This window comes from Eschrichtius robustus, chromosome 12 (assembly GCF_028021215.1).
Source record: "Eschrichtius robustus isolate mEscRob2 chromosome 12, mEscRob2.pri, whole genome shotgun sequence".
In the NCBI taxonomy this organism is placed as follows: domain Eukaryota; kingdom Metazoa; phylum Chordata; class Mammalia; order Artiodactyla; family Eschrichtiidae; genus Eschrichtius; species Eschrichtius robustus.
The window spans coordinates 82973-106618 of NC_090835.1; the positions used below are offsets into that span (position 1 = coordinate 82973).

The window sequence follows — 23646 nt, forward strand, 5'->3', positions numbered from 1 at the left end:
TCCCTGAGGCTGGGCCAGGCTGGGAGAAGAAAGTCCAGGTTGCGCTGGCACTGGTGGAGAAAGGGGAAGTCCTGTGTGTGCGTGTTGCCACGAGCGCCACTCAGAGTAGCTCTGTGTCTCTGTCGCTCCTCCTTCCAGGCAGGAGGTGGGGAACACCGATGGCACCGCCTGGATCCTAGGCACAGGGGTGGGGCTGGAGGACCTGCAAGTCCCTGTGCGTCCTTGGTCCTGATCGGGGTCACAGAGGGAGCCACTGCTCTAAGGAATCTCAGATGCTGAGCCCTGAGTCGGGGTGGACACAGTCAGCCCATGAGGGAGCCCGGGACGCAGGCCTTGCCTGTAGCGTGTGAGAGTGCGTCCCAGAAACCCGGCCTGGGGGGGGAGGGGTGGTGTGTGTGTGTGTGTGTGTGTGTGTGTGGGTGTGGGTGTGTGTGTGGGTGTGTGTGTGTGTGTGTGTGGGTGGGTGTGTGTGTGTGTGTGTCTGGCCTCCCAGAATTCCAGTGAGAGGGGACTGTGCAAGGTCAGAGCACGCGGGGGGTTTCCGAGGGCCTTGAAGGTCAGGGAGAGTCTCAGGAGGGGACAGCATCTCATGCAGGGGACGGCAGAAGTTAAGGCATGGTGGCTGAGGCTGTAGCCACAGAAACGCCCCCACCCTGACAACAGCCCAGGAACAGTGGTGATGAAGCTGGTAAGACAGTGGGACAAGAGACCTGGGGCCAGGCAGCTGCGAGTTGCTTTCATCGCAAGTGGTGAGCCACTGACTATTCCAGAGTGAGAGAGTGACCTGAGCAAAGTGCAGTCTGGCTGCGGCCGTGTGAGGGAGGGAGGAGCTGCGGGCAGGCTGCTCCTCGATAGGTACTCACTGATAGAGACTTAATCCGCTCCTGGTCTCTGAGCAAGAAGAAATCCACGTCCCCGGACACATGGAAAGGATTAGCCGACTGGTCGGGAACAATCGCAGAACCTGGGGAGGGAGATGCCTCGCTGGAGAAACAAGCCAGCTCTTCCAGCCGGTGATCTGGGCCTCCTCTGGGGTCCCGGCACCCTCCCAGCCCAGCAAGGGAGCTTCCATGAAAGCACAAGCGAGCAGCGAATGTTCTCTTGGATCCAACTGTGCCTGAAGTCCACCCCTGGACCTTCCAGCTCTGTAAACTTACCTGTCTGGTTTAACCTGTTTGGACTCGGGCTTCTGTCCCTGCCATCTGAAAGAGACCTTGTGAACACACACCTTCCTGTGTCTCAGACCTGTGCTACGTTCCTGGCCCTCTGTCCTCTGTCACTTAAAGTCTCAGGAACCCCCAGCCCATAGGGGAGAGAAGCTCCACCTGCCCTTTGTAAGTGATGGAAGCAGCTGCCCCGGGGGCTGAGGCACCTGCCTGCAGGGGGCAGGGGGAGCCCTGCGCTTTGTCCTTGCAGGGGTCTCCCTGAGCCTCCCAGGGGAAGGCTGGGCTTGGGAGCTGGTAAGGGCAGAGTGCCTGACGTCTGGGAAGGCAGGGCAGGAATCTGGGAGGTGAGGGCTGCCAAGGACCCCAATCCTGCTGCCTCCCTCCCAGTAGTAAGGGGGAGGTTCCCACAGCACAGCTCACAGGTGTCAGAGAAGATGGAACCCAGGGCACCAAACTAAGGGTTTAAAACTATGGTTGCTTCTTCCCCCACTACCCTTGATTTAGAAGAAACAGGGTTTATTGTTAAAAAAAAAAAATCTCAAAAGTAAAAGAAAATATCATATATAAAAAAGAACTCCATTTTAAACAACTGCTGATAACATTTCTAGGGGTATTTTTTTCCTAATACTTTTCAATACACATTTTTGATAATTCCATACCTTCCTTAAAAAAAAAAAAAACACTTGAAAGTTACTAATTCTTTGTGAACAGCATAAGGAAATATTAAGGGCTACCGTAACTCACTGCTTCATGTGGCACACTCGCATGGCAAACGCGGTCCCCACGGCACAGCCCTGGACATCCTGAATCCTCCACTGCGCCATCACTGACTGGCCCTCGGAGTGATTTTCCGAAGGGAGACTAGAGGGCTGTGAGCAGTTTCCAGGCTTCAGAGACTTAGGTTGACCTGCCTTCCTGGAGGTCGGTCCCATTCTACGCCCTCACCCCCAGAAAGAGGATGCCATTAAAGGGACATGAAGTTATGCCCTGACAGTCTCAAAACACCTCCACACAAGACATGTGTCAGTTCCCACAGGGAAACGATCTTGCAGTGGAGAAGCCTGGCAGCCTCCACATCAGCCCGGTGAGAGGGGTCTGCATCCCGACCCCGGACGCGCCCAGGACGCTTCATCTGCATCCCTCATGAGGAGGGGTCAGAGAAGCCCAAATACGGGCACGCTACAAAACCTTTTACTCTTTTTGCCACTTTTCTGTAAGAATTAGCTCCTATCAGAAAAGAGTTTTAACAACTGAGTCGTGCTCAGACTGAGAAGAATAGAGAAAAATGATCTGCTCCTTGCCCCAGCCCATGGGGGGAAGTCAGCAGGGGCCGTGTCAGTTCCACCCTGCCTTCTGGCAGTGCAGCCGGTCTCTGTGGAAGAGGTTAACTGCGGTAGTCAGCAAGGACTAATGTTCGTAACAACCCTATGAGGTGGGAAACACTGCGACCCCTGTGAGGAAACAGAGGCACCGAGAGGTTAGAAGCCCCCCAAGGCCACGCAGCCGTTAAGTAGCTACGCCGAGACCAGCTTCCGAAGCAGAAACTGCCTCTGCATTCAGGGAAGAAGGGAATGTTTAGCGCTAACGTGAAAGGAATCAATGGGTGATGTGAAGACGAGCCCCAAACCCAGAATGGTGATCATTCCAGGCAGACTGTTCCAGAAACTCAGTCGGTTTAACATTTACACATCAAGCAATGTACTACACCCCATTAACAGAATGAGGAAGAAAAGTATACGATCATTTCAATAGATGCAGTAAAAGTGCTTTTTAAGATTCAAAACTTACTTTGAATAAAAGTCTTAGCAACCTAGGAGTAGAAGCAGACATCCCTGATCTGACCAAAGGAAGTATGGTGAGCTGAGTCATGGCCCCCAAAGACGTCCGTGCCCTAGTCCCCAGCCTGTGACTGTGTTCCCTTATAGAGAAAGGGGATTTCGCAGATGTGATCACGGACCCTGAGATGGGAAGATGGTCCTGGATTATCCACATGGGCCCAATATAATCACAAGGGGCCCTATAAGACGGAGGTCTGGAGCAGCAGGAGGAGGGGGGGCAGCAGAAGCACAGCTGGGGAGATGCCACGGAGACGGGAAGATGCTGCTCTCGGGGGTGGAGGAGCGCAGGCGCCTCTAGAAGCTGCAAAAGGCGGGAAACAGATTCTCCCCTGGAGCCCCAGAAGGAGCCAGCTCTGGGGGCACCTTGATTCCAGCCCGGTAAGATTCATTTTGGACTTCAGATTTCTAGAACCCTAATAAATTTGTGTGTTTTAAACCACGGAGTCTGTGGTAATTTGTTACAGCAGCAATGGGAAACTGATCCGTGTAGCCACAAGAAACCGCTAGGTAAAATATTTCCCCCCAACATTGGAAACAAGGCATGGATGCCTATCTTAGCAGTGTTATAATTGAGGGTCCTCATGATGCCATAAGGCAAGAAAAAGAATAAAAGGTGTAAGGATTGGAAAGGAAGGGAAAATAATGTCACTCAAGGTGATGGAGTAGAAAATCCAAAAAACCTACAAACAAAATGGATACAATTAGATCAATTAGGGGTGGTTTGTAGATATTCTTGTGAAATGAAAAAAAAGTGCATAGAAGAGACAATAAACCTATATCTTCATGCCCTTGGGGGTCAGCAAAGAGTTTTAAAACAGGACTTGAAAAGTACTAACCACAAGGAAGTGATCGGTAAATTGAACTACGAAAGTAGAAATTTTTGTTTATTAAAAGGCACCACGGGGCTTCCCTGGTGGCGCAGTGGTTGAGAATCTGCCTGCTAATGCAGGGGACACGGGTTCAAGCCCTGGTCTGGGAAGATCCCACATGCCACGGAGCAACTGGTCCCGTAAGCCACAACTACTGAGCCTGCGTGTCTGGAGCCTACGCTCCGCAACAAGAGAGGCCGCAATAGCGAGAGGTCTGTGCACCGCGATGAAGAGTGGCCCCCGCTTGCCACAGCTAGAGAAAGCCCTCACACAGAGACGAAGACCCAACACAGCCAAAAATAAAAATAAAATAAATAAATTTAAATTTAAAAAAAAAAGTCACCACGAAGAGAGAGAAGGCAACCCACACAGTGGGGGAAGGTACTTGCAATACTTAGAACTGGTGAATGATTTGTAATCAGAATATGTAAAGAGCTCCTAGGAATCACTAAAATAAGGAGACAGACAACCCAATAGAAAAGTGGGCCGAAAGCAGGAGGAACAGGTGCTTCACAGCACAGAGTCATCAATGCCCCATAAACATAAGTAATCGCCCTCGCTGGTCACAGGGAACATGAGATACTAATGCACACCCAAAGGACCAGGTAATACAAAAAGGAAGTATGTGTGCCTGGTGTTGGAGAGGTGTGGAGCAACTGGAACCCTCACACCTGTTGGTGGGCTGTGAACTGCTACAGTCGCTCTGGAAGATTGTTCAGCGGCAGCTACGAAAGTTTAACATCCAGCCAGCAATTCCACTCCTCCCTATACACCCAGGGGAAACAGCCCCAGAATGGCACACACAAGAATGTTCACAGCGGGGGGCCCTCAAGATGGCGGAGGAGTAGGACGATGTGGAGTTCGTCTCTCCCCAGAAACGCATCAAGATACATCTACGGGGCTTCCCTGGTGCCACAGTGGTTGAGAATCTGCCTGCCAATGCAGGGGACACGGGTTCGCGCCCTGGTCTGGGAAGATCCCACATGCCGCGGAGCAACTAAGCCCGTGAGCCACAACTACTGAGCCTGCGTGTCTGGAGCTTGTGCTCTGCAGCAAGAGAGGCCGCGATAGTGAGAGGCCCGCGCACCGCGATGAAGAGTGGCCCCCGCTTGCCGCAACTAGAGAAAGCCCTTGCACAGAAACGAAGACCCAACACAGCCAAAAATAAAAATTAAAATTAATTAATGAATTAATTAAAATTATTTTTAAAAAAATACATCTACGGTGCTTCCCTGGTGGCACAGTGGTTGAGAATCCGCCTGCCAATGCAGGGGACCCGGGTTCGAGCTCTGGTCCGGGAAGATCCCACATGCCACGGAGCAACTAAGCCCGTGAGCCACAACTACTGAGCCTGTGCTCTAGAGCCCGTGAGCCACAACTACTGAGCCCGCGTGCTGCAACTACTGAAGCCTGTGCGCCTAGGGCCCGTGCTCCACAACAAGAGAAGCCACAGCAATGAGAAGCCCGCGCACCGCAACGAAGAGTAGCCCCTGCTCTCCACAACTAGGGAAAGCCTGTGCGCAGCAACGAAGACCAAACCCAGCCAAAAATAAATAAAACAAATAAATTTATTAAAAAAAGGAAAAAAAAGAATACATCTACAAATGGAACAATTCTCACAGAGCACCTGCTGAACACTAGCAGAGGACCTTGGACACCAAAAAGGACAAGAAAGATCCCCCCATAACCAGGTAGGATGAAAGAAAGAAGAAGGGAAAAGGAAGAGGAGAGGAAGCGGGATGGGACCCGCACCCCTGGCAGGGAGCTGAAGGAGAGGAGAGGCTCCCACATGCAGGGAAGCCCCCTCACCCGCAGGGAGATCAGCTGGGACAGAAGGGGAGCTTCGGGGCTCGGAGGAGAGCCCAGCAACTGGTCTGTTGCAGGCAGGACAGAGTGAGACCTACACAGATGGTGCATGCCACAGCCCTGCGAGCCCCAGCCTGAGAGGGTGTCCACTGGTGCCAACAGGGGCTGGGTGCTGGAACGCAGGGTTTGGAGAGCCGACCAGGGAGGGGACTGATGTTGGCTGTGAGGAGGCAGCCTGAGGGGACGGGATGAGCAGCTCTGCCACCGGGGTGCTCACAGAGGAAGCGCCAGAGGCACCATTGTTGAGTCACGTGCAAGGGGCGGGGCCGCCAGAGCAGCCTCGCGCTGGCCCCTGCCTCCACGGGGTACCAGGGAGGGCTCCCACGCCCGCCATCACCTCCTCCGTCCCCACCCCAACCTGGCGCCCGCTCACCCCCATCACCCCTGGACAAGCTCACGTGTTCAGTCGCTACCCCAGCACCCTCCCGCCTGGGCGCCCGCTTGCCCCCATCGCCGCCTCGGCTCCTTCCTGCCTCACGGCTCGTGGGCTCTGGGGCAACCTCTAGAGCAGACTCTGGTGGGAGGAACACATGCGGGGCTGGGGCTGAAACCACAGCTGAGCCCCAGGGGCCATGTGACTAAGGAAGAAGAGCTGAAAGCTCTCCTCGCAGCTGCGTTACACCTCCACTGACAGCTTCCTAAATTCAGCGCCTGTGAAACATGTGAAAGAACAAGTGCTCCTGCAGGTGGGACGGGTCTGGCTTTAGCAGCTCTGGGCTTTGTAGGCACGTACACATGGGGGGTGGGCCAGGCCAGAGTCTGAGCTGCCCCCATAGCTCCCACAACAGGTCCAGATGCACGACTACTGCAGTCCTGGGACCTGACCTCACTGGATCTGTGCAGGTGGCCTGGTGAAAACAACACCTGAGAGTCACCAGGGCCAACTGCCAGCACGCCCACAGTTAAGGCAGAACCGAGAGCAGTGCCAACAACAGTGTACTCTGTGAGCCCATACAACGGGCAAAAGGGGACACAATAGAGCACATTCACAGGTGAACAGCTCCAGTGAAGGAAAACTCCGGCTTCTCTCCCAGTGGGAGCGCTCCAGTCCTGCCTACCTCACACCGGAGATCAGAAACACAGCTCAGAAACAGATCTGGGGGCCTCTACTCCAATAACTAGGGAGCAGACCCCACCCCTGACAGGGCAGTGACAACCACAGAACCCAGGGGAGGCGCCGCTCAATATCTAGGGCAGGCTCTGGTCACCACAACACCAATCAAACCCTCTATCAAGGGGATAATGGCACAAGCCTCTGGACCAACCTCACCCACTAGGTGGCAGACACCAGAAGCAAGAGGAACTACAATCCTGCAGCCTGTGGAAAGGAGACCTCAAACACAGCAAGTTAGATAAAATGAGACAACAGAGAAATATATTGCAGACAAAGGAGCAAGGTAAAAACCCACAGCACCAAATAAATGAAGAGGAAATAGGCAATCTACCTGAAAAAGAATTCAGAGTAATGATAGTAAAGATGATCCAAAATCTCGGAAATAGAATGGAGGCACGGATCAAGAAAATAAAAGAAATGTTTAATAAAAACCTAGAAGAACTAAAGAACAAACAATCATGGATGAACAACACAATAGCTGAAATGGAAAATACAATAGAAGGAATCAATAGCAGAATAACTGAGGCAGAAGAACGGATAAGTGAGCTGGAAGATAGAATGGTGGAAATAACTGCCGAGGAGCAGAATAAAAAGAAAAAAAATGAAAAGAAATGAGGACAGGGCTTCCCTGGTGGCGCAGTGGTTGAGAATCTGGCTGCCAATGCAGGGCTCACGGGTTCGAGCCTTGGTCCGGGAAGATCCCACATGCCGTGGAGCAACTAAGCCCATGCGCCACAACTACTGAGCCTGTGCTCTAGAGCCCACGAGCCACAACTACTGAAGCCCATGCATCACAACTACTGAAGCCTGCATGCCTAGAGCCTGTGCTCTGCAACAAGAGAAGCCACAGCAATGAGAAGCCCGTGCACCGCAACAAAGAGTAGCCCCCACTCGCCACAACTAGAGAAACCCCACGCCCAGCAACAAAGACCCAACTCAGCCATAAATAAATAAATAAATAAATAAATAAATAAATAAATAAATTTTAAAAAAAGAAAGAAAAAGAAAAGAAATGAGGACAGTCTCAGAGACCTCTGGGACAACATTAAATGCACCAACATTCGAATTATAGGGCTCCCAGAAGAACTAGAAAAGAGAAAGGGCCCGAGAAAATACTTGAAGAGATTATAGTCAAAAACTTCCCTAACATGGGAAAGGAAATAGTCACCCAAGTCCAGGAAGCATAGAGAGTCCCATACAGGATAAACCCAAGGAGGAACATGCCAAGATACACATTAATCAAACTAACAAAAATTAAATACCAAGAAAAGTATTAAAAGCAACAAGGGAAAAGCAACAAATAACATACAAGGGAATCCCCATAAGGTTATCAGCTGATTTTTCAGCGTAAACTCTGCAGCCAGAAGGGAGTGGCAGGATATATTTAAAGTGATGAAAGAGAAAAAACATACAACCAAGATTACTCTACCCAGCAAGGCACTCATTCAGATTCAACAGAGAAATCAAAAGCTTCACAGATAAGCAAAAGCTAAGAGAATTCAGCACACCAAACCAGCTTTACAATAAATGCTAAAGGAACTTTTCTAGGCAGGAGGGGAAAAAAAAGAAGCCACAAGTAGAAACAAGAAAAGCACAAATGGGAAAGCTCACTGGTAAAGGCAAACATACAGTAAAAGCAGGAAATCATCCATACACAAGTATGATATCAAAACCAGCAACCATGAGAAGAGGAGAGTACAAATGCAGGAAATGGGAATTGCATTTGAAATTAAGAGACCAGCAACTTAAAACACACTTGTATATAACATACTGTTCATGGGAAATGCAAACCAAAAAACTACAATAGACACACACAAAAAAAAGAAAAGCAGGGACTTCCCCGGTGGCACAGTGGTTAAGAATCTGCCTGCCAATGCAGGGGACGTGGGTTTGATCCCTGGTCCGGGAAGATCCCACATGCCGTGGAGCAACTAAGCCCGTGCGCCACAACTACTGAGCCAGCCCTCTACAGCCTGCGTGCCACAATTACTGAGTACGTGCCGCAACTACTGAAGCCTGCACGCCTAGAGTCCATGCTCCACAAGAGAAGCCACCGCAATGAGAAGCCCGCACACCACAATGAAGAGTAGCCCCTGCTCGCCGCAACTAGAGAAACCCCGCATGCAGCAATGAAGACCCAATGCAGCCAAAAATAAATAAATAAATAAATAAATAAATTTATTTTTTTAAGAAAAAGAAAGAAAAAACAAAAAGCAACCCAAACACAACACTAAAGATGGTCATCAAACTACAAAAGAACAAAAGAGGAAGGGAAGAAAAAAGACCTACAAAAACAAACCCAAAACAATTAAGAAAATGGCAATAGGAACATACGTATCGATAATTACCTCTTATGTAAATGGATTAAATGCTCCAACTGAAAGACGCAGGCTCGCTGAATGGATACAAAAACAAGACCCATATAAATGCTGTCTACAGGAGACTCACTTCAGATCTGGAGAGACACACAGAGACTGAAAGTGAGGGAATGGAAAAAGATATTCCATGCAAATGGGAATCAAAAAAAAACTGGAGTAGCAATAATCATATCAGATAAAATAGACTTTAAAATAAAGATTGTTATAAGAGACAAGGAAGGACACTACATAATGATCAAGGGATCAACCCAAGAAGAAGACATAAAAACTGTAAACATATATGCACCCAACATAGGAGCACCTCAATATGTAAGGCAAATGCTAACAGCCATAAAAGGTGAAATCGACAGTAACACCATAATGATATGTGACTTTAACACCCCACTTACACCAATGGACAGATCATCTGGACAGAAAATTAATAAGGAAACACAAGCCTTAAATGACACATTAGGCCAGACAGACTTAACTGATATTTCCAGGACATTCCATCCAAAAGCAGCAGATTACACTTTCTTCTCAAGTGCACACGGAACATTCTCCAGGACAGATCATATCTTGGGTCACAAATCAAACCTCGGTAAATTTAAGAAAACTGAAATCATATCAAGCATCTTTTCTGACCACAACACTGTGAGATTAGAAATCAATTACAGAAAAAAAAATTGTAAAAAACACAAACACCTGGAGGCTAAACAATATGTTTAACTAAATAACCAATGGATCACTAAATAAATCAAAGAGGAGATTTAAAAATACCTAGAGACAAATGACAAAGAAAACACAATGATCCGAAACCTATGGGACGCAGCAAAAGCAGGTTCTAAAGGGAAGTATTATAGCAATACAATCTTACCTTAAGAAAACAAGAAAAATCTCAAACAAACAACCTAACCTTACACCTAAAGCAACTAGAGAAAGAAGAACAAACAAAACCCAAAGTTAGTAGAAGGAAAGGAATCATAAAGATCAGAGCAAAAATAAATGAAATAGAGACAAAGAAAACAATAGCAAAGATCAATGAAACTAAAATCTGGTTCTCTGAGAAGATTTACAAAATTGAACAAACTTTAGCCAGACTCATCAAGAAAAAAAGAGAGAAGACTCAAATCAATGAAATTAGCAATGAAAAAGGAGAAGTTACAACGGACACCACAGAAGTACAAAGGATCATAAGAGACTACTACAAGCAACTCTATGCCAATAAAATGGACAAGCTGGAAGAAACGGACAAATTCTTAGAAAGGTACAACCTTCCAAGGCTGCACCAGGAAGAAATAAAAAATATGAACAGACCAATCACAAGTAATGAAATTGAAACTGTGATTAAAAATCTTCCAAAAAACGAAGTCCAGGACCAGATGTCTCCACAGGAGAATTCTATCAAACATCTACAGAAAAGTTAACACCTATCCTTCTGAAACTCTTTCAAAAAATTGCAGAGGAAGGAACACTCCCAAGATCATTCCACGAGGCCACCATCACCCTGATACCAAAACCAGACAAAGATATCACAAAAAAAGAAAATTACAGACCAATATCACTGCTTTGGGTAGTATAGTCATTTTCACTAACAACGAAAGATCAGCAAGAGAAATCAAGAAAACAATCCCATTTACCATCGCATCAAAAAGAATAAAATACCTAGGAATAAACGTACCTAAGGAGGCAAAAGACCCGTACTCAGAAAACTATAAGATACTGATGAAAGAAATAAAAGATGACACAAACAGATGGAGAGCTATACCATGTTCTGGGATTGGAAGAATCAATATTGCGAAAATGACTATACTACCCAAAGCAATCTACAGATTCAATGCAATCCCTATCAAATTATTAATAGCGTTTTTCACAGAATTAGACCAAAAATTTTATAATTTGTATGGAAACACAAAAGACCACAAATAGCCAAAGCAATCTTGAGAAAGAAAAACGGAGCTAGAGGAATCAGGCTCCCTAAATTTAGAATATACTACAAAGCTACAGTCATCAAAACAGTATGGTACTGGCACAAAAACAGAAATATAGATCAGTGGAACAGGATAGAAAGCCCAGAGATAAACCCACACACATGCGGTCATCTAAACTATGACAGAGGAGGCAAGAATATACAATAGAGAAAAGACAGCCTCTTCAATAAGTGGTGCTGGGAAAACTGGACAGCTGCAGGTTAAAGAATGAAATTAGAACACTCCCTAACACCATACACAAAAATAAACTCAAACTGGATTAAAGACCTAAAGGTAAGGCGGATACTATAAAACTCTTAGAGGAAAACACAGGCAGAACCCTCTTTGACATAAATCACAGCAATATCTTTTTCGATCCACCTCCTAGAGTAATAAAAATTAAAACAAAAATAAATTAATGGGACCTAATTAAAAGCTTTTGCACAGCAAAGGAAACCATAAACAAAACGAAAAAACAACCCTCAGAATGGGAGAAAATATTTGCAAACGAAGCGACCGACAAGGGATTAATCTCTAAAATATACAAACAGCTCATGCAGAGCAATATCAAAAAAAAAAAAAACCAATCAAAAAATGGACGGAAGATCTAAATCGACATTTCTCCAAAGAAGACATACAGATGGCCAACAAGCACATGAAAAGATGCTCAACATCACTAATCATTAGAGAAATACAAATCAAAACTACCATGAGGTATCGCCTCACACCGGTCAGAATGGCCATCATCAAAAAATCTACAAACAATAAATGCTGGAGAGGGTGTGGAGAAAACAGAACCCTCCTACACTGTTGGTGGGAATGTATCAATAAATTGGTGCAGCCACTATGGAGAACAGTATGGAGGTTCCTTAAAAAACTAAAAATAGAGTTACCATATGACCCAGCAATCCCATGCCTGGGCATATATGTGGAGAAAACCATAATTCTAAAAGATATATGCACTCCAGTGTTCATTGCCGCACTACTTACAATAGCCAGGACATGGAAACAACCTAAATGTCCATTAACAGAGGAATGGGTAAAGAAGATGTGGTACATATATACAATGGAATATTACTCAACCATAAAAAGGAATGAAATAATGCTATTTGCAGCAACATGGATGCAACTAGAGATTGTCATACTGAGTGAAGTAAGTCAGATAGAAAAAGGCAAATATCATATATCGCTTATATGTGGAACCTAAAAAAAGGGTACAAATGAACTTATCTACAAAACAGAAATAGAGCTACAGATGTAGAAAACAAAACATATGGTTACCAGCTGGTAAGGTGGGGGGAGGGATAAATTGGGAGATTGGGATTGACATATACACTCTACTACATATAAAATAGATAACTAATAAGGACCTACTGTATAGCACAGGGAACTATACTCAATACTCTGTAATGGCCTGTATGGGAAAAGAATCTAAAAGAGTGGATATATGTATATGTATAACTGATTCACTTTTCTGTACACCTAAAACCAGCACAACATTGTAAATCAACTATACTCCAGTAAAAATTTTAAAAAAAAAGAATGTTCGCAGCAGTATCATTTGGAGTAGCTAAAAACTGGAAACAACCTAAATGTTCACCTGTAGAAGAATACACACATTGCTGGCGTATGTACACAGCAGAATACGCACCACAACAGCGAAGGACTCCTGCTACGTGCATGTCAGATGTGATGCTGGAGAAAGAAGCTGGAAGCAAAAGAGCACAGGGTGTGATTTCACTTGCACAAGGGTCAAGAGCAGATAAGAGGATTCCATGGTGATAGCAGAACATGGCTGTCCTTGGGGGAATGGATGGAAAAGTTCTAGATGGTGAATGGGGTGGAGTTTGGACACAAAATTGTACACATTTATCAAAACTTATCGAACTGCAGCCTTGAGATTTGTGCATTTCACTGTATATGAATGATACCTCAGTGAAGAAACAAAGACAAACCACAATGTGCACCCCTGACCCTTAATGTAACGTTCAGTTCAGTTCAGTGCAAGCATCACGGGTAGAAGAAACTGTCGGGTGAATGGCTGGTGGGATGTGCGACGCAGGGTCAGGCTGTCACACCTGAACCCGCAGGTCACCGGGTGGCCCACCACGAGACAGCTGAAAGCACAGAGCCCACCCAGGAAGGAGTCTGCGGACACGGGAACATGGATCCTATCAAGTATCCTGGGTTAATGTCCAGCCAAAGGAAATGGGCGGCCCAGAGAAACAGCTTCAGTGACACCACCAGGAAGCGAACAGACACGTTTTGTCTCGGGGACGTTCTATAGGATAATTAACGCCATTTCTCTACAAGCACAGAAAATGAAAGGACGTGGAAAGGGGCTCAGCTTGATTCAAAGAGACCGAAGATGCTCAGATCTCATCTGACTCCTGATTAGAATAAGTGTTCTATGGGAAGACGTTTCTGAGACAATTGGGTAAATCTGACGATGGCCTGGTTAACTGCTTATGGGCTTGTAAGAAAAGATCCCTACATTTGAAAAATGCACACTGCACGGATGAAATGACGTGTCTGGAATTTACTTTAAAATATTCTGGCAAAATCTGCAGCAACGTGGATGCATCTAGAGATCATCACGATAAGTGAAGTCAGAAAGAGAAAGGCAAATACCATATGATATCACTTATATGTGGAATCTAATATATGCCACAAATGAACCTCTCTACGAAACAGAAACGGACCACAGACATAGAGATCAGACTTGTGGTTGCCAAGGGGGAGGGGGTATGGGGGAGGGATGGACTGGGAGCTTGGGGTTAGTAGATGCAAACTATTATATATAGAATGGATAAACAACAAGGTCCTACTGTATAGCACAGAGAACTATATTCCATATCCTGGGATAAGCCAGAGTGGAAAAGAATATTTTAAAAAATGTATATATGTGTATAACTGGGTCCTTTGCTGTACAGCAGAAATTAACACAACATTGTAAATCAACTATACTTCAATAAAAAAAAATAAATTAAAAAAAGTAAAATATTCTGGCAAAGACAAAAAAGAAAAAGAGAAAAACGATAGATGAAGCAAACGTGGCAAAATCTTGTCTGCTTCCAATCTGGCTATGAGCACACAAGTTCATTGGACTTCAGTCTCTACTTCTGGGCAGGTTTGGATTTTGATAACTAAAACAAAGAGGAAATGGGGTTGCGGCAGGGTAGACTGGGAAGCTTGGCCCCAGGGTGGGAGCTCGGCCTGGCAAGGGCAGGCTCAGGGAAAATGTTCACATCTGCACATCTCTGCAGAAGGATCAGACTGGCCTGTAAGGCTGGGTTGGGGGTGGGGACAGCGAAGGAACCAGGAGGGAGTCCAGGAAGCCAAGGCGTGGAGGACACAGCAGGGGCTCAGAGGATGAGGCACATGCAGCCAGCTGCCTCCTCTTCCTTCTCCTAACAGGTGGCAATCATGTGCCTCATTGAAAAGCTACACTTCTCAGACTCCCTTGCAGACACTGATGGCCCCATAACCAATGAAGTGTAGGCAGAAACTGCTGGGTGGGGCTTCTGGGGAAGAGGTCTTCCCAAGATCTGAGTTAGCAGGTGGGCAATTTTGCCCTTCCCTTTGCTCCTTCTCCCTGTCTGGAATCAGATGTGATGGCTGGAGCTGCCACAGCCATTTTGTGACCATGTGACAACCTTATGGTTGAAAGGCCTGAAAATAAAGATGGTGGATCAGAAAGACTTGGGACCTGGTCACCTGGAAGATTTTGTAGAACTGCCGTTGGTGGAGCTCCATGGAGCCCTGGTCTGCCTCCCACGTTTCTCATTACAGGATGAAAAATAAACCCTACTTTGTGGTTTATGTTCCTATTATTTCATGTTTCAGTAACCCAATTCTGAATGGAAACAGAAGCATTTCTCTCTGTCCTTCACACTAAAAACTAGGTCTGAAGGCATCTGGGGGCTGAGGGAGAGTCTGCCTCCCACCAACTGGGACTTCAGCTCCCAGCTGCAGAATTACCTTTGGTTTTTTTCGCATGTTTCTTTTTTTCTTCAATGACTGAAGAAGAACTATTGTCCATGGATTCCGGGCTCTTCTCTGAGGAGACACAAAAGTGAGGGCCACAGCAAATGACTCATTGGCTTGGTACAACTGTGAACACAGCGTGAGGCTGGGGAGACCCCAGATACTAGGACTCCAGCCCCAGGGTCTCCCCTACCAGCTGACCCTCAGTTTCCACATTGGAGAGGATTATGCTGACTTTGCCAGGAGGCTGTGAGAACTGTGCAAGAGAATGGCCACAATCCCTAGCACACGTGCCTGGCGCACAGAAGGTGTCTTGTGCGTCCCCTTTGGCACCCCTCCCTTTGCTCCTAAGGGCAGAGCGGGACCGTTTTTCACGGAGGCCACGGGCCCTAAGCCTTTGATGCCCACCCAGCCAGCCCTTTGGCTGCGAGCCTCCCAGGGCTTCCAAGGGCTGCAGCGGAAGACGTGGAGAGCCCCTGCCCGCTGCTCTCTTGTCCGCTGACACCACAGCCCCAGCGGCAGGCGGGCAGCAAAGCGACTGCCTGGGGCCAAGGGGATGAGGAGGGGGAGAGGGACCTGCTGGTCTGTCGGAATGACGCTCCCACATCAGCACTGAATCCCCCAAAGCTCCTCTGCTCGCCAGGCATCCCCGGAAGGTCCTGCAGGCGCCTGCAGCTCAGCAAAATCGGTGCCTCAGGCTTCCCCTAGACCTGCCCCCGTGCCCCCTCCTGCTCCCCTCAGCACCTGCCCCTCACCAGCCTCCCGCTGCCCCCCAGGCCCTGCTTGACCCCCGAGGCCCAGCCCGCTGTGGGCGCTCCGTGCTTGCCCTCGACGTGCCCTTCCCGCCACCGGGGCCCGCGCCCACACGCCCGCCCTTCCCACGTCCTGCCTCCGTCCGGCCGGCTTCTCCCCGGGGTCTCCGCCGCGCCTGCCGGGCCTGGCCGCCCTCTCTCCCGTGGGAGGACGGCAGCTCACACCGCCCGGCGCCTCCCCGGGCTCAGCTCCACACCGGTCGCCACGTCCAGTCCCCAAAGCTCGGGAGACCCGTGCTGCTCCTCAGGAACCGAGGAGACGAGACGCGAGAGTTGGGTGACACCCGAGGCCGAGCGGGGACGTCACAGGCCCGACGCCCGCCGGCCCCGAACCCCTGGGCAGTGCTGCCCTCTGGAAACGCCCATGGCCCAGGTGCCACGAGAGAAAGGCGTGGATCTGGGCTTCCCGACGGGGCTGTGAATGGGGTCAGGCCCTCCCCATCCTTGGGCTGGGGCTCCACAGGGAGCTGGGCGAGACCCTCAAGATAGGCAGGTGCTGCCCGGCAGCCCCCGGCTCCACTCTCCCCTCTGGCAGAACCAGAGAACGAGGGGCGCATTGCAGGCGTCCTCCGGCCACCCCCGGCGCCGCCCTGAGCTCTGCTTTCTGGGTGCTGTTCCGAGCGGCCAGCCTGGGTCCTGTGCCTGGCCCTCTGACCCGCCATCCCCTTTCTAGTTTATCCCAGAGACGCGTGGGAATCACACACAGGTGTCGACTGCCGCGCCGGAGGGAAAAGCGAACACTGGGAACAGAATGAGCCCTCAGTAGAGAGAGGTGTGGTGACTGCTGGTGTGTCATTCCGTGGGCACAGGGCGTGGATGTGGGCGGTTAAATGGACGTGCACGTGGAGGGCGGCTGCCCAGATCAAGCCCCGGGTGGTGCTCGCTGAGCCGCTCTGCCTCGTCCCCTGCCCCCCGCACTTCAGCCACCCAGCCTCCCTGGGCGCCTCACACAGGACGAACGGTTCCTGCCCCAGGGCCTTTGCACAGAGGGGCTCCCCGACTCCCCCCACACCCGACAGTGTGAATTTGCTTCTCTCTCAGCTCCCGTCTTCCTCTCTGAAAGCACCCGAGTCACCTGTTGCTCCCTCTGCCTTCCACCCCTGAATCCCAACCTCATGAGGCTGGCTCGGTCCACAGCCGTCCTGGTACCCAGTGGAAGCCGCTGAGGAACTGGCACAAACGAAGGACAACGTGGAGGCGTGAGTGTTCCCTCACAGCCCGCGGGTACAGGAAAGTCACGAGATGCCCACCCTTCCCCTGCAGGCAACTCCACCCCGGCCACCAGCTCCCCCGCCAGCCTGGGCTCAGTGGGGCATGGGGGCAGCCAAAGCAGCCACGCCCACAGCCCAAGAGGAGGGAAGCGGGGAGCCCCTGCTAATGACGTGTCGCTGCTTGTTGTGTGCTCGTTGGCCATCTGTACCTCTTCTGTGGAGAAATGTCTGTTAAGTTCTTTGCCCAAGACTTAACAGACTTCAATGTCTGTTAAGTTCTTTGTGTATTTTGGATATTAACCTCTCATCAAAGCTTTCCTTAAGTGTCTGGCTCCCAAAGCCGGGGAAGGGGCCCCGTTTCTAAATCCCCCGACAGACATGGCAGGGAAGTGACGCCAGCTTGTGGGGTTGAAATAATGACCAGCCTCTGTGTGGCCCCTCAGCAATCAAACACACAGCCCCAATTTGGGACGACAAGGTCCTTGTTGTCCACCCTGGCACCCACAAGCCACGGCGGGAACTCAGGCCACCCTCCCCTCCACCAAATGCCAAAGTTCACCAGAATCTCCCAGCCTCTTCATCTACTTCTCTCCCGGAAGCTGCGGAGCTCCTGTCTGGGGTTCTGACAAGTTCCTGCCTGCTCAATACTCGTTTGTGTGGAGAGAGTGACTCCCAGGTCTTCCTGCTGGGTCACCTCCCATGACAGATATTTTGTTCTTTTAGATGCCAGTGTGGATGGAACTGCCCCTTAATTTCCATGTTGGATGGTGCACTGCTGGTGTATAGAAACACTACTAATTTTTGAGTGTTGATCTTGTACCCTGCAATGTTGCTAAATTCATCTATTAGCACAAATAGCTTTCTTGGGGATTCTTGGGGATTCTCTACATATCGGATCATTTCATCTGTGAACAGAGAGTTTCCCTTCTTCCTTCCCCATCTGAAGCCCTTTTACTTCTCTTCCTTGTCTAAATGCCCTGGTGAACCTCAGCACGGTGTTGAAAGGCAGTGATGAAAGCTCCTGGTCTTTGGGGAAAGCGTGCAGCCTAACAGAATTTTACTGAAGGCTTTTTAGGTGCCTGGTTGTGGAGACGCCGCAGCATAAGAGGTACAGAGCAGCCCCTGCCCTCAGGGAGCCGACACTCTACCGGGGAGAGAGATAAACAAGGTAAGTAAGGAAAGGCCAGGCAGGTCGGGGTACGTGCTAAGGAGGGAATGAAGCAGGGCAAAGCGAGGAGGAGCATGGGGAAGGTGCAGCCGCCCCATGATTGAACGGCACACGGGGCTCACTGAGGGGGCTCACGCTGAATAAACTCCTGAAGGGAGCCCCAGGGGGAGGGCCTTCTGGGCAGGGGACCGTGCCCGGTCTGTCCCAGCAGCACAGGCGGCCAGTGGCGCGAACGGGACGAGCACGGAGAGGAGAGCTGCCTATCACTGGCCCCCAAACTCTCCGAGAGCAGGCGACGCCTCCTGTCCTCGACCTCTGCACCCCAGCCTGGCACAGAGTAGCTGTGCTCACACCCGGCCCGATCTTGCAGCTCCCCAGATGAAGGTTGGGTCACTTAAAACCAGGCTCCTAAACCGCCAAAGTCAACGACTGAAGCCGGCCCCCATGCCCAGGGTCAGCAGTGGCCGGGGAAGGCACGTGCACACGCACTGGCGGAGCGCGCAGGCCCGAGAGCGAGGCCTCAGCAGGAATGACACCGCCCAGCTGCCCCCTCCCCCCACCCACACGGGAAATACACTCGCCGCTCCAGGGACGGCCCCCAGGCCCCGCCCCCGCGAGGATCCCCAGAGATGCGGGACCAGCTGCAGGCCACGTCCCCCGGAAGGGGCTCTGCACTGGGGTCCTGCAGCCCTGCCCCCGCCAGCCCCGACTGCGGAGCCTGGGGCCCACTCTGGCATTGCCGGCCGCTCTGCCAGGCCAAGGTCCCACCAGGCATCCTCTGCCCTCTGTGCCAGGGCCAGGCCTTGCCCAGGGTCTCGAGGGAGCCGTGGCCAGTGGCCCCCTGCCCAAGGGGGACGGAATGGCACCCCAGCCACAGAGTCATAAAACCCAGACACTGGGCCGTGTCCTGCTCAAACCCTCGCCGTCATCCCCACGGAGCCCAGCGGTCCCCCTACGCTCACAAGGCCCTACACGCTGGTCCACACTGGCCTCCTGTCTCTTCCGCCAGCCCTCACGCTCATTCCCCCGTCAGGGCCTCTGCTGGGCTCGCCACTGCCTAGGACACCCTTCCGCGCACGTTCATCCTTCAGGACAGTGACCCACAGGTGTCGAATGTCGCTTCCTCCCAGAGGCCTCCCCACCCCCTCGGCTGCTGCAGATATAGAATGATTCCCCGATTCCCAGCGTCTGTGTCCCTCGCCCCAACCTCAGTCCCAGGACGGGCAACTCCAACCGCGCTACTCACCTCTGAGGCCCCAGGGCCTAGGACGCATGCCCACACACAGCCGGCACTTACTAAGCACATGCGAACGAGGAACAAACCCAGAGCCCACTCCCCTCCGTGTTCCATCCCAGCTAAGTCCTTGCCCACGCCCCCGGCCACCCTTCGTCCAGCAGCCTGCAGCATCTCGTCCAACTCTGGCCCCGCGCATGCAGATGGCAGCCCAGGCCCTGGAGGACGGGCGGTGGGCGTGCTAACAGCAACGGCGCAGACACTGCACAAGCAATATGGATGCGCCTACTGTTGACAGAGCTGCACGTGTGCCCAGCCCTCCCCCCACGGCAGCCCTCGGGAAGACAGGCTGCTCCTACTCCACAGATGAGGCAGCTGAGGCTGACCGAGGTGACCCGAGCAAACAGGTGTGTCGGACTCCAGTGCCCCTGCCCGCGGCCTCTGGCTGCGGCTGGGGTCCAGACGCCCCATCTGCACCTGGCCCAGACTCGGAGCTCAGTGTCCCCAAGCCCCTCCCCCCCAGAGGGCTCAGAGTCTTCCTGGCCCCCACTGTGGTCGCCAGCTCCTGTGGCTGAACCCAGGATGCCAGGCTCAGCAGTCTTCCTGGCTTGAGCCCCAGTCGACACACCCTCACCCAGATCGACTTCCCTCACCCGCCTTGCTCAGCACCCCTGCCCAGCCCAGACTGCCGATGCCCTGGGTCTGTCGGCTTGGCCGTGCCGGCCTGGCCTGGTTTCCTCCCTAATGCACAGACCCTCAACCCAGACCAGGCCACCCAGCTCAGGGAGGCCTCCTGTTTGCTTGTCACCTCCACGGGTACGATCACAGAATCTTGAGGGTCACAGGGTGCCCGCCATCTAACCAGCCCCTGGTACCATAGAGTCAATCAGCATAGTTTATAAGCTTTCAATTGTCTTGTGAGAGCGCCACTGTGCTGCATTGTTTTGGGTGCGTGCATTTAATTTGTTATCTGTAAACATTGCAAAGCTATTTTTTTTTTTTTTGGTAACACCATTTCAGCCTTCATTTTTCAATTTACTACGGAGCAGAGTAAGTGAGAGAGGCAGAGCACACGGTGTAAAAGCGCGACCGCTGCTGACAGCAGCCCACCGACAGCGAACTGGTTAAAGAATTATGCTACCTGCACACGTGGGGTCGCTATTTGCTGCAAGCACTGAAGGTGTAAGGGAGCTCGACGTTGTGATAAGGCACAGTCTCCACGACGCCTGGGTTAACGGGAAGCAAGGCCCAGGGAGCGTTGCTGCTGTGTGGCCGTTTGTGTGAGAAAGGACAGGCCGTCTCTGTGTGCATTTGCTTGCACGTGCACAAGGCGTGAGCGTGGCGGATGTCACGCGTGGAAGGAGACAGAGACATGGCAGCCGCCACGTCGGGAGGCAGGTAGGGCTTTTCACAAGGGGGGGGGGGCTATCGACACACTTTTGAATCCGAACCACAGGAAAATTAAACCAAAAGCGGAAGGCATGCACAGCGCGCAGACAGTGGACGTGTTGTCCTTCCCGCCCCCTCAGCCCCGGCGGCCTCTCAGGTGCCCCTCAGCAGGAGCACCTGGCCACGCACGTGTGCCTCCAGAGGGGGAGGGGCTTCACACGGGGGCCGGCGCTGCGGAAAGCCGAGAGCCCCACCTCCACGGCGGCACCTTCCTCAAAGCCTGTTTTGGGGTGCATTGTGCCCCCCCAAAATTAATGCTTTTGAATATCTGAAATCCTAACTCCCAGGACCTCAGAATGTGAGCCTGTTCAGAAACAGGGTGGCTGCAGCTGTAACTAAGACGAAGTCATGCTGGGCTAGTGTGGGTGCCTAATACCGTATGACTCCCGTCCTCAAGAAAAAGGGGACATCTGGAACACACACACGTAGAACGCCAAGTGAAGATGAAGGTACACACCGAGCTGATGCTCCTACAAGCCCAAGAACCCCAAAGATCGCCAGCAAACCCCCAGAAGCCGGGAGACAGCATAGGACAGAGTCGCCGCCTCACGGCCGCAGAAAGGAACCAGCCCTGCCCACGACACCTTGATTATGGACTTCTGGGCCCCAGAACTGTGAAAAGACACACTTCTGTTATTTAAGCCCCCGGCCTGGGGCGGGGCTTTGTTACAGTGGCCCTAGGAAATAAAACATGCAGTTTCTAGGGAACCTGGCAAACCCGTGATTTCTGGTTCACGGCCTGATTTAGACTCACTGTGGCCCTTGATTACATCTAGACCTCACCGCCCAGGCCCCCAAGGCTGCCTTTGACGCTGAGAGAGCCCACCCCAGCCCAGAACTTACTGTTGAAACTTATGCCCTTGGAGACCACAGGAGGCAGGACCTTGGACATCCGGGCGAAGGAGGAAGCGCTCACCGAGAGAAGCTTGCCACTGGCTAAAGCAGATTCCAACCTGGGGAGAGAGACGCGGCCTGAGCCAGCTGGGCCCGCCCCCAGTCCCCGCCCCACGCGAGGGTTGGCTGAGAACAGCAGCGCTCGCTGAGAGCGCGCCACGAGGCCCACACCTGCAGCTCCTCGCCTTCCGACCTCGCTCCCCTCCTTGGCTCGGTTCCAGCCGCCCTACCTAGTCTTTCTGTTCCCAGATCAGGCCTCCCCCACACCCAGACCTGAGCTCAAGCGTCACCGCTCCGGAGAAGCATCTTCTCAACACCCCATCCACTCCCATTTGACCAGTTACCAATATTTGATTTACCCCTTTAACAATCAGTTGATTGCCTAGCTCCCCCTAGAACGTAAGATCCATGAGGACGGGGTGAGGCACTGATTCGTGGCTCATCAAGCGTCTGGCCCCGCCACGGCGCTTCTTAACTATGTACTGAACGAGTGTGCATTTTGCAGAGGCGGAGGCAAAGCAGCAAGCTGTCCAAAGTCACACAGCCAGGAAGGGCCCAGGCTGGGACTCCAGCCCAAGATTCCTTGACTCCAAAGCTTGCACCCTTCCAGCCACATTCCGGCTGCAGCCTCCACGAAAGGAACCGTGTACTCGGGCAAGGCAGGGCCCCCCCGGGGCCCCCCACACCCCCGTCTGGGCCGTCGGGCCTACGGCAAGGGTGCCCGGGCCTGGAGGCAAGAAGGGTGGCCAGATGGCTGGGTATGTGATAAGGCCAGTAAAGTACGGGCAAGGAAGGGGGAGAGCGTTGCAACGGGGGTTGGACGGGCGCCCGAGGTGTCTGCCTCCGACCCCGCGCGCCCCCAGCCCCCCCCCCCGCACACACTCCGCCCCGCCCCCGCGCGCCCCCGCCCCCGCACACACTCCGCCCCGCCCCCGCGCGCCCCCGGCCCCCGGCCCACACTGCGCTCCGACCCCGTGCGCCCCCGCCACCGCCCCCGCACACACTCAGCTTCGACCCCGCGCGCCCCCGGCCCCTGGCACACACTCCGCTCCGACCCCGCGCGCCCCCGGACCCCCCCCACCCCGCACACACTCCGCCCCGACCCCGCGCGCCCCCAGCGCGGGTCCAGCACGCACTCACGGGCTCCGCACGGCCACCCTCGCTCCGAGGCCTCTGCGCACCTGGTCTCGGCTCCCCGAGCCCGGGCCTTCGGTTTACGTCGCCATGGCAACCATTCTCCCGGCAGGCGGGGCTGTGACGTCGCAAAGGCTGCGGGGGCCCTGCTGCCCACGAGCCGCACGGGGGCTGCGCAGCTCAGAGGAAGCGCCTGGCCCAGGTTTCTTTCCTTTCTCGGTCTTCACCATTCCGCCCCGCTTCTGCTCATTTTCCTTCATTCTCTGATTCATTTTTTCACCGTGCACCAGGTTGCTCGTGGTACAAAAATATACCTGGTCCTTCCTGCGGAGTGGACCTCACTTTCTAGAGGGGCAGCTCTTAAAAGTGTGGTACCGGGCGGCAGCATCACACATGCTGGGAACTCGTTAGAAAAGCAGATGTTCTGCCGGGCCGAAGCAGAAGCTATGGGGGCGGCGGGGCCCGGCAATCTGGGCTGTAACAAGCCCTCCAGGAGGTGATTGTGGTGCTGGCTCAGGTTGGAGAACCACCGCTCCAGAGGGTGCATGAGACATAAAATAAAGGCAGAGTGACAAAT

The 23646-nt window shown here is 52.0% G+C and overlaps 1 protein-coding gene across 1 annotated transcript in view; it reads right to left on the reverse strand.

Moving 5' to 3' along the window:
- CFAP100 (cilia and flagella associated protein 100) overlaps positions 1–23161 on the reverse strand; it is a 48707-nt gene extending 25546 nt beyond the window's left edge. The window contains 4 exon segments of the mRNA XM_068558456.1: positions 864–964; positions 15162–15239; positions 21885–21994; positions 23117–23161. Of these exon segments, the coding sequence (XP_068414557.1) occupies positions 864–964; positions 15162–15239; positions 21885–21933 (228 nt within the window). The 5' untranslated portion in view covers positions 21934–21994; positions 23117–23161.
- Positions 23162–23646: the final 485 nt, after the last annotated feature.